The sequence below is a fragment of the Balaenoptera ricei genome, chromosome 13 (genome assembly GCF_028023285.1).
Source record: "Balaenoptera ricei isolate mBalRic1 chromosome 13, mBalRic1.hap2, whole genome shotgun sequence".
Lineage (NCBI taxonomy): Eukaryota > Metazoa > Chordata > Mammalia > Artiodactyla > Balaenopteridae > Balaenoptera > Balaenoptera ricei.
This window is the reverse complement of record NC_082651.1, coordinates 40,459,439-40,471,488: the sequence shown is the minus strand read 5'-3', so window position 1 is coordinate 40,471,488 and position 12,050 is coordinate 40,459,439. Positions and strand designations below refer to the sequence as shown.

The 12,050-nt window shown below is 31.9% G+C and overlaps 1 protein-coding gene across 5 annotated transcripts in view; it reads right to left on the bottom strand.

Moving 5' to 3' along the window:
* The window catches only part of EXOC6B (exocyst complex component 6B), a 727,664-nt gene that overhangs the window by 359,824 nt on the left and 355,790 nt on the right, over window positions 1-12,050 (bottom strand). For all 5 annotated transcript variants that reach the window (XM_059942976.1, XM_059942975.1, XM_059942978.1 and 2 more), the window contains exons 9-11: window positions 11,715-11,798; window positions 11,314-11,360; window positions 9,810-9,930 (exon numbers count right to left, since the gene is read on the bottom strand). In XM_059942976.1, coding sequence (XP_059798959.1) covers window positions 9,810-9,930; window positions 11,314-11,360; window positions 11,715-11,798 — 252 coding nt within the window. The remainder of the gene's footprint in view (window positions 1-9,809; window positions 9,931-11,313; window positions 11,361-11,714; window positions 11,799-12,050) is intronic.

Genomic DNA, 12,050 nt, shown 5'->3' with positions numbered 1-12,050 from the left:
AAACATGAGTAGGCAGGTTTCTGTGTTAACATAAGTTTTCAACTCATTTGGCAAACACCTAGAGTGTACTTGCTGGATCATATAATAAGAGAATGTTTCATTTTGTAGAAACTGCCAAACTCTCTTCTAAGCTGGCTGTACCATTTTCCAGTCCCATCAACAATGAGAGTTCCTGCTGTTCCACATTCTCTTCAGCATTTGGTGTTGTCAGTATTTTAGCCATTCTAATGGGTGTGTGGTGGTAGCTCATTTTTGTTTTAATTTGTAATTCCCTGAGGACATATGTTGTCAAGCATCTTTTGTATGCTTTCCTGCCATTTGAATATCTTCTTTGGTGAGGTATCTGTTCAGAACTCTTGTCTGTTTTTTAATTGGGCCCGTTTTTTAATTTTTTTCTTACTGTTGAGTGTTAAGAGTTCTCTATATATTTTCAGTACCAGGCCTTTATCACATATGCCTGCCAGTTCATTCTCTTAATTTCATTGCTTTGTAACCATCTAAATACTCAGCCTTACTCAATATTTTCTTTCTCAATGTTATGTAAGTGGAAAAAATCTGTATGTATAATTTTCTGTCTTGCTTTTATAATTCAACATTATACTTGTGAAATTCATCCATTCTACTGTATATAGCTATAGTGTGGGCATTTTCATGTTGTATAATATTCCATGTTAGGAGTTTAACCCAGATTGTTCATTTTATCACCAATGGACATTTAAGTCACTTCTAATTTTGAAAATTCAACAATGCTGGAATGAATATTCTTGCATGTGTATTATGGTGCATTAGGGCAAGTTTCTCAAGGGAATATAGTTAGGAAAAGAATTTCTGGTTCATGAGGATCTTCAATTTTAAAAGATGATGCTAATTTTTTTCAAAGGGGTTCTGAATACTTCATATCCTTATCAACATTTGTGTTATTAATTCTTACATAATGTTATCTCATTTGGTTTTAATTTGCATTTCAATGATGCACTAAAGTTGAGCACCTTTCATGTTTCTCAGCCAAGTGAATTCCTTCCTTAGTGAAGTACCTCTTTAAATCTTTTGCTTGTTTTTTCTATTGAGATGTCTGTCTCTATTGTCATGATGAATAGTGAAATTTTTATATATTTTATGTTAGTTCTTTGCTGATTTTGTGTTGAAAACATCATTTCTCATCATATAGCTTATTTTATCTACTATCTTTCGTTTTATTGTTTTTTTCTTACAGTTTTAAAGTAGCTTAATATTTAATGTATGAATCTTTTCCTTTATGGTTAGTGCCTTTGGTTTTTTAGTTAGGAATTCCTTCCCTATCCTAAATCATAAAGATATTCTCTTATACTATCTTCTGAAATATTTATGGCCTTACATTTTACATTTTGATATTTTATCAACCTGAAACTCATTTTTTGGTATATTATTTCCCCCATACTGATAGTCAATTGTCCTAGTACTGTTCATTGAAATGTCTGTTCTCTACCCACTGACCTGCAATACTATCTCTTTTATAAATATCAAAGATCTTTTTTGGAGGCCCTATATTCTGTTTCATTATCTATCCAATGACAGTACTGGAGTGTCTGGTACTCATTTAATAAGATTTCTAAATTAAGTCTTGATATCCAGTAGAGAAAACCCACCTACCTTATCTCAGTCTTAAGGAGTCTCTTAGCTGTTCCTGGCTTTTGTACTGGCTTAAAAATATTACAATCAGATTGCAAAGGTACTCATCCTCCCAAAAATAAGATTATTGAGATTTTGACTGCCACTGAATTAAATTTATAGATCAATTTTAAGAAAACAGATATCTACAATAATAACTCTTCCAATCAATGAACATGCTATTTCAATTTTATTTAGGTCCTCTTTAATTCCTTTTCATCTCTCAAAAACATTTTAGAACTTTCTCCATGGAGGTCTTGAACACATTTTGCTAGATATATTTCTACTACTTTTAATGTATGCTATTGTATCAATTTTATCTTTTAAAAATTTTAACTTTTCAACTTTTATTCCTGGTTTATAAAATGACAATTGATTTTGCATAATGATTTTGTATCAGAGAACATGCTAACCTCTTCCATTAATTGTAATAAATTTTCTGTAAATTCTTTGAATTTTCAATGTACAAAAATATATCATCTGCAAAAATGACAACTTTGTTTTTTCCTTTCAAAGGTGTATTTTTTAATTTATTTATGTTTCTATCTTTACAACACTAAGTACAACTTCAAATACAATATAAAATAGGAGTGATGGTAATTAAATATGATACTTATTATAAGTTTTTGAGGATAGATTTTTAACAGTTTAAAGAAATTCTTGTATGTTTTCAATTTACTAAGAGATTTTACCATGAATTTATGGTGTGGTTTTTAAAATGTTTTTCTGTATCTATTGAAATGATTACATAATTTTTGTCCTTTAATCTATTAATTCATTAAATTATATTAATAGACTTTGTAATATTGAACTAAGCTTGCATTTGCTATGATAAACTCAACATATTAATGTTCTTTGTAAACTGCTGAATTCTGTTTTCTAATATTTTATTTAAGATTTCTGATCTATATTTATGAATGAGCCTGTATATTTATGAGTTTATGAGTTCTTGTACTATCCTCATCTGGCTTCATTATCAAGATTACACACACCTCATAAAATGAGTTGGTGTTTCCTCTTTTCTATTCTCCAAGAGTGTATGTAAGATAGGAATTCAAGAAAAAACTCCCTAGACCTAAAGATTTCTTTAAGGGAAGAATTTTGACTGCTTTTTTATTCACTTCTGATTCAATCTGAACCTGAAAAGAATAGTTCTTTCCAGCTTAATGTGGGGGAGGGCACCATATTAGACTCTCCACCCCAGATAGGCCCAAGAGACTATCAAATCTGAGTACAAATTGCCTGGACTAACAAGTAACCTCAAGGCAAATGCAGCTTAAGTGTTTAAGTCTATCTTTCTGGACCTCTGGACTCTCAATCTCCCCTGGATTTGGCCTGGTAATTCCTTAATAACCTTACTAAGCACTCTAGACTTAAACAACATCTTATATGCAGTACATAAAGTAGTACTTTTAGTTGTTTCAAGCTGAACAGCTGCTATGAATGACCTAGCTTCCTATATTCCTAAAATGAGAAATAATTATTACTTTATAAATTTATCTCCTAGTCCATGAGTTATTTGTATTTGCTAAAGAATAGCTATGCAATTTGTTTATTATTGTCTTCTATTTGATGTAATTGGTTTTCCTCAAATATTCTACGACTCGGCATTTGCTTATGTTTAGAAATGAAGGACTAGATTGATTAGTATGTATAACTGGTATGGGTTTCACCCTCTGCAGCTTTTAAGTCTGTTTTCCAAAAACTGACTACAGGCTCTTTGTAGGTGGATGGATGAATCACCTTGCTCAAAAAGTAGTACTAGAGAACTTCGCTAATCATGCTATCGTCTCTTTATGTTGATGGTAAGGTTGGCCAAAGGAATTGGGTAACCTGCTCTCTAGCCAAGATTTTTAGAAGGTAGACCTCTAAATAATTTCCCTTAAGATTTCTCCCACCCTCATTCCTGCTCATAACATTTGTTGACTGAATTTAGAGTGTTCCTAGATTCCATTTGGAACAATGTTTCCTACTTTGACAATAACCTCTACACCACATTTAATGTAATATTTTCTTTTCTCAGGTTGAGTCATTATTCTGATTCCATCTGTTTTCTAAATTCAAAGAAATTTTTCAAAACTTCTGGCCTATAGAGGTACTTTGCAGTGTTTCTCTTTTTAGTTTTTCTTACATGTTATTTCAATAGCAATTTGGTTAGAGAGCTACATGACATATATGCTTAGTACACCCTTTGACTCAAAGAAATTTAAAATATGTGTGTGTGGGGGGGGATGGGTATGGATGTGGATGTGTATAAAACCACTATTACAAAGCACCGAGCTGATCTCCCTGTGCTATGCGGCTGCTTCCCACTAGCTATCTATTTTACATTTGGTAGTATATATATGTCCATGCCACTCTCTCACTTTGTCCCAGCTTACCTTTCCCACTCCCCATGTCCTCAAGTCCATTCTCTACGTCTGTGTCTTTATCCCTGTCCTGCCCCAAGGTTCTTCATAACCTTTTTTTTTTTTTTAGATTCCATATATATGTATAGCTGATTCACTTTGTTATAAAGCAGAAACTAACATACCATTGTAAAGCAATTATACTCCAATAAAGATGTTAAAAACAATCGATCACACACACACACACACAAAACCCACTATTACAGTACACACTCTTGTCTGCCTATCACATAATAAGAAAAAATGTCCAATATTTAATAGCTACAAAACATGAGGAATTCTGGCCACACAAATTACATTGCTCCATAATTTTAAATTGTAAAAAAATACCTTTCTAGTATTATCAGATGATTTGTTTATCATTTTATTGGCAGTCATACTAGCAATTATATTAACAGATCTTCCAATATTAAACCATTCCTGATATGAATTCTTTGTATTAGCATATTATTCTTTTAATATACAGGTACTACTAAATTTGAATTCTAAGTGAGATGGATTGTATAAGATTGCATAAGATTTTTATCATGTTTTGAAATCAGCATTGAGAATATTATATCTTTCAAAATGTTTCCGATTTATGCAATGACTGATAATTCAATCAGAAAATATAAAAAGTTTTAATTAGTGACACAGAAAGTTAGAAAAATATACAGATTTTTTACAAAAAATAACCACTCAGATATAATGTTTCCTTTTGAGATTTGTTTTGATGTTTAGGTTGTTCTTATTTTTCTTTCTTGCTGATAATGTAACACAATAAATAGTGTCATAAAATAGAATTGGTATCTGTGGCATCAACTACTTTGTCTCATAATGGATAAAAATGGTTCAGTGAGTAAATGTATGTGATGTTGAGTTCTATTTTAATGGTTCTGTTGAAATACAATTCCCATACCATACTACTCACCCCTTTAAAGTATGTAATTCAACAGTTTTTAGTTTTTTTAATATTTTTGCAGATATGTGCAAACATAACCACAGTCAATTTTAGAACATTTTCTTCATCTCAAAGAGAAACCCTGCCCCTTAAGCTATCACCTGCTTATTCCTCGTATCCACTCCCAGCCCTAGGAGACCACTAATTTCTTTCTGCCTCTGTAGACTGATGCTAAACTATTTTTTTAAAGGTATTTTTGTCATTTATTCTTCAGTTCAAAAGAATATACAGTAGATCTACAAGGAAACATTCCATTAATTTTCTCCATAGATATACACTTTAATCAGCACATTGTAAAGTGTCCTATTCTTCATGACAATAAGTATGGTTGCATGATGAGGAAAAGAGTATATTTTCCTGCTGAGAGACTCCTATTGATTTGTCACATTCTCAAATGTGAAAAATCACTGCTTTAAAAAAAGAAATTGTTTGGAAGAAATCTAAGTTTTCTAAAAGAGAAACACCTTTTCCCAGGAAAAAAATAAAATTGGTGAAATCAGGGAAATGGACAGATATAAAATAAACAACCAAAATCAAGGACTTCTCTCCCATAGAATGACAGTAATACTAGTTAATAAATATGAATCAGAAACAAACCTTCCTCAAAATACTACCTGAAACAAACCATAAAATACCAAAAATAGGACTTAGATAGGGAGCACATAAAATATTTTACCAAAAGATATAAAAGCAAATAAGTGAGAAAAATACATATATTCCTGTTGAAAAATACCAGATGCTGAAATATGTCAATTATCTCCATTTAAATTTGCAGATTTACTGCATACTAACACTATAGGTCAGTTTTAGGGGGAGGTAAGAGGTGGAAGGGATGTGACAAAGTGATTCTCAAATTAACCTAGAAGAATAATAAGGAGATACATAGTATATTTTAAAAAGAGGATTTTATAGGACATATATGTTGTATAAGAAATTAAAGCATACTATATCAGATGTAATAATCAAAACAATGTTATACTGGTTCAAGACATATAGAGAGAAGGAAGGGGGCGGGCAGGAATCAGAGCCTAGAAACAGATCTTAGTATTTATATAACATATTATGATAAAGGCGGCCTTCAAAATAGGTTGGGAAAGGACAGACATTTATGAACTGAATGATGCATTCCTCCTGAAATTCTATGTTGAAGCCCTAGTGCCAGTGTAGCCTTGTTTGGAGAAGAAGCCTTGGAGAGATAATTAAAGTCAAATGAAGTCGTATGGGTAAGGTCCTAATCTGATGGGATTGGTGTCCTTATAAAAGGAGAAGACAATAGAATACATGCTGAGGAAGGGCCATGTGAGGACACAATGAGAATGTGATCATCTGAAACCCAGGAGGGTCCTTACCAGAAACCAACCATGATGGCACCCTGATCTCAGACTTTCAGCCTCTGGAACTGTGAGAAAATAAATTTCTGTTGTTTAAGCTACCCAATCTATATATTTCATTATGGTAACCTGAGCTGAATAAAACAACAGATTATCACAATAATGTTATTGGAGGTGATGAGTCATTTTCAAAATAAAGTCCAACCTCACACACAACACTAAAATAAACTTTTAGTTTGTGAATTATATGTTAAACAAGTAACTACAGAAATACTAAAATTAAATATAGACAAATAATTACATTTATTTGGAATAAGGAAGACATAAATAGTAAGGTTAAAGATCAATAAATTTAACTCCATTAAAAATTTTAAACGTCTGTAAAGCCATGGAAAAGAAAATCAAAGGTTAGAAACACATGAAACTAAGGAAATATTTACAACCTATATATCAGACTAGAGATTAACATTTAGATTAAAGTTAATGTTAAACATTAACATCCATGTGTTACTAATAAATATAAAATAAAACGATTAAAATACAAAATAAAGGCAATGCATAGGAACAGGAAATTCTAAGAAGATATACAAATAACTAAAAAGATGTGAAGAGATTTTTAATATCAGTATTAAAGAAAAACATTAATTTCTGACATATAATTTCTGACATTATTATTATATTGGGAATGACTTTTTGTTTTTAAACGTAACTTTCTGCGGAATAAAAGGAATAGGGAAATAGGAATTCTAACAGATGATGCTTAGTGATGCTAAATGGTTCAATCTTTTTGTATAGCAAATTAGCAATATACATCCAGAGCCTCAGAAACATACAGATCCTTTAACTCACTAAATTCACATCTAAGAATTTATCCTAAGTATAATTAATGTGCAAGGATATGTTAATAAAAATATTTACTTCAGTGTTTATAACAGCCTAAAAAAACTTTTTAAAAAAGTGTATCAAGTGAATTAATTTTTTAAAATGGTACATTCCTAAAAATGGAATATTATACAAATGCACATTAAAACTAATACAAATTCATTAGATATTAAATGAAAAATACAGGATGTTTTACTTAAAATATATATTGTATATCATGTATTCATACACAGAAAAAGGGGTCTTGAAATTTACATATAAGAAAGCTAATAATAATCATGCCAGGGGTCATGGCCAAACTCGTTACTATTAATAATCAATATTTCCTAACTATCTTTTAATAACCATGTTATCTTTGTATAATTTTTTTATGTAAGAGCACGCCATGCGATGGAGGAAAGTAAAGCATTTAAAAAATGATCCTAGGACAATGGATATACTATTGCAAAAAAAAATAAAATGAGATCTTTAATCATACCCTAAATGACAATAAGAATAGGTGGTAGTAACTACATAAATGTGTAAAAATCAAGCCATGAAACAGTTAAGAGACTGTTTTTTAGTCTCAGAACAGGCAGAACTTTTTAAAAATATTTTTAAATGTTCCAGACTTTATTATGACACAAGCATATTCATGGTAAAAATGTCAGATCAAGTCCTTGGACACATATAAGTAATGGGAGAAATTTTAAAATAAGATAAATATAATTAGATACAAAAATGTTTAACATTTTAAATACTAAAGAAGAAACCACCAACAAAAATAAAAGGAGAAAAATATTTGCAACACATTCAATAACGACATACCCTCTTTGGTTTCAAACTCATACATAAATCAATCTCCTAGACCCTACTACTTGAATAGCACAAAAAGTATCTCAAAGTAATCACAGCCAAAGGTAACTTACGACTTCCCCACTCCAAACCATCAAAACCAACACTATCATCCAAGGAAGGAAACTATAAACCTAGGCATTACCTTGATACTTCTTTCAACCTTACCTCTTGTATATTAATCCATCAGAAAGTATAATTAATCTTACTTCCTAAAAATCTCTCAAACTCATCCACATCTCTCTATATCTACAATCACCTTGGTCCAGCAATCATCATCTCTTGTCTGCAATACTAGACTAGCCTACTAACTGTTCTCCCCACATTCATTCTCATCCCTCATCTGTAATTTAGCCAGAACATCTTTTAAAAATAGAAATCTGACTTTCTCACTCCAATTTACCCTACTCCTGCCCCCAACACACACATACTCACTCAACCCACTGCTTAAAGGGTCAAACAGGTCCTAAATAATATGACACCTACCTACTTCTTTATTCTCACTTCCTACCTTAGTTGCCTAGTTTTCTATGTTTATGTTCTAACACTCGGGACATCTTTCAGTTTCCTAAAATGGCTACACTCCCTTCAATTATAGATTTTACACATGGTATTTACTCTAGAACACTTGCTAATGACTAGATAAAGAGAGTTGAAGGGTTATGAATGAGTTTTAAGTTTCTAGCTAGCATAACTAGATGTATACTAGAGCCATTTCTTGAAATTTTTTAAATACCAAATTATCTTCTATTATTAACTCCTCACTATTATTCCTCAAACACTTCAGACATAAGAGTACCTCAAAGTCCTTGTACTACTGTTCCTTTCACCTGGAATGATCTTTTAATTGATCTTTACACAAATAGTTACTCCTTGATATTTAGATCTCAGAATGCCACTTCAGATCAACCAGTCAAAAGCAGGCACCTTGTTGCCCTAATCTATCACTCTATTTTAATTGTCTGCATTGCATTATCACTGTCTGATATTCCTATTTATTTGTTTATTGGGAATCTCCCCAATTAAAATATAACTCTCTGAGAGCAAAGACTTTATTATTATTCATTCTTGTATTCCCACTGCCAACATGTAATCCTTGTTCAAGAAATATTGAATGAATGAATAATTCAGAGCCAGCATTCTCTGCTTGTAATAAAGTAGATTATCATCAATAATTGATGCTATCATAAAATATATCAATAGATCATGGGAACTCATAATTAAGCAACTTACTGAAATGTTGTAGAGTAAGAATAAATCTGTGAACTCCAAATCAGTATTAATAGGCATTATGAAGGCAATATGGAGTAGTGGCTAAGAACATGGGCTCTGCAGTCATACCGTCGAGGTTTGAATCCAATCTCCACCACTTACTGGGTTACATCAGGCTGGTTACTTAACCTCTCTGAGGTTCAGTTCCCCAGACTACAGGGTAAATATAACAACAGCACCTGCCTTATAGGGATGAAGTGAGGATGAAATATATATGCAGTACACAATAACAATATAATAACAATGCCTGAGACATAGATAGCAATCACAAAATGTTAGCTGCTGTTTTCTTATTGCAAAGAGCATTCACAAAAGTGGGCTTAGTGTTAGAGAACATGCAGTTTGAAGTGACTACTTCCATATATCTTTGAAGAAGATGACTCCAAATGGGTGATTTCAAACAATACACATATGATGATTTTAAAGCAGTAGAAGACTGAATAGCATATAGATAATTAGCTTGAAGTAAGAACTTCTCTTGTGCTTCTTACATACCGAGTGAGTACGGAGTGCTGCGATGGTTTTTGAAAGTGCCATTTCCCACAGTTCATCAATGTAGGCTCTATTTACTAAGCCCTGGGTTGTATGTAAAATGTGATCTTCAACCACAAAAAAGCTAAGATTGAGGAGAAAAGAAAGCACAGCTGTCAGAAATTACAGTTTGACTACTATCATCAGGGGATGACAAACATTAAGAGATGCCATCAAATTGGAAGTTAATACTAGTCATTTTTTCTTAAAGAAAGCTGTTTGGTATCACAAACAAAATCAGATTTCTTAGACTTGGAATTATACCTCTGATCATGATATCATCTTAACAACGTCTACAGAAATTGGAGTTACATTCCTATTAAATGTTAACCATGTTATCTAGAAATTTAAAAGGGAAGAAAAATGTTTATAGGTAAAGAAGGCTAATTTCACTACATTAAAATCAACAGCCCGTTAATACATTTTAAAAAACTAATAGAATCTAAAGAGACAATGAAAGTTAAAGCACGCATTTTTTTTAAGAATCCAACACACAAAATACCGAAATAATTCCCCTTATATAAACTTTCTCATCAAAGTGTTGAAAAGATATCTTACAAAGGTAAAAAAAGAAATACACACATATTTTTTAACATTCTTCTGTGGCTTCTTAATTTTTATGCATCTAAAATGTATCTTCAGCTTTCTTGCCTAAATATTCATACTAATTAAAACAATTCTTTAAATAGGGAATTGTTATGACACATTTTAATCAAAAGTATCAATTACATTGCAACAATCTAAACTTGGAAAAAAAAAGAAATTTCACGGAACAATCCAACTTATTTCCCTTTTTTTTTAACTGCGAAGTCACTATTTTGCAATTAAAATAAGCTGCCTATATTTGGGATGTTTATTTGGGAACTGCAATTCCATACTAGTATATATACTCCAGATGAGGATGGCAAGTTATACAGTCCATGGAACAAATCTGGCCCACTGCTTGTTTTTATAAACAGTGTTTTATTGGAACACAGCCATTGTCTTTCATTTACATATTGTCTATAGCTGCTTTCGTACCGCAACAAAGCTGAATAGTTCTAACAGAAACCGTATGGCCTGCTGAGCCTAAAATACTTTATTATTTGGCCCTTTTAGAAAAAAACTTGCCAACTTTTACTGATTATTTGGTTCCCTCTTAACAATAATGAAAAAACAGAACATCACATATAATAAGACTACAATTCAATATTTTTCTCCCTTTATCCATAAAAAGGATTCCTCAACAATATAGAATTATGTTCCCCAACATAATTCTATGAAACAAATAGACATTCCTTTAAAATCATCAGATATTCAGAACAAATCTTGTCTTAAGAATTTAGAAAAGAAAAGAAAAAAAATTTCCCGAAGAACACTTGATATACTTTTCCAAGTCTCACAAAAAGTGTATAAACTATTGAAAGTGTATAAATTTAAAACACACACACACACACACACACACACACACAAACACACATATACCCACCCTACAATTTGATTAAAATACTTCCTGTAGCCATCTAAAGTTTCATGCTGCAACAAAGCAAAGAGAAAAAAGTTATTGTTTTTGTTTTGACACATTAAGACAGTTAAAATCAGTTAATTAATTTCTTAAGGCTCAATTCCAAAGACTATAAAGTAAATATAAAAATAGTACCTACCTTATAGGATTACAGTGAGGATGAAATGAGACAATACATATCTAGTACTTAGAACAATGTCTGACACATAGCAAGCAACAGATGTTAGTTGCTACTTTCTTAATGCAAGTCACATCCAGTGGTCCCAGTTTGGGGTGGGGGTGGGGGGAAGCCCAAATGGAAAATAATTAAAAGATACCAGAGAAGAAAAGTGAAAAAGGGAGAAAAGTAAAGGTGGTGATCCTACCATGTTAGAAGGAGGCTGGAGCACCAAACGAGCCTGTTTTCGCCTCTGTTTTCGGTAGTAGTTCTCAAATGTTTCCCGGGCACCCTGTAAAACAAACAAAAGGAAATGGGTTGATACATTTGGACCAATTACTCTAGTGTTTCATGGTAAATTCCCAGGTCAGGAATTGAGGCAGCCCCACATTTCTCAAAATCTGCTATTTTAACACTGATAATCTTCGGAAAAATAAAAATAACTATTACCACTTATTGAACCTTACTTACAAATACCAATAGAGATGGACACAAAAAATTCTTAAGAGGAAACTACCAGAACTCAGCCTCCAACACACCAAAG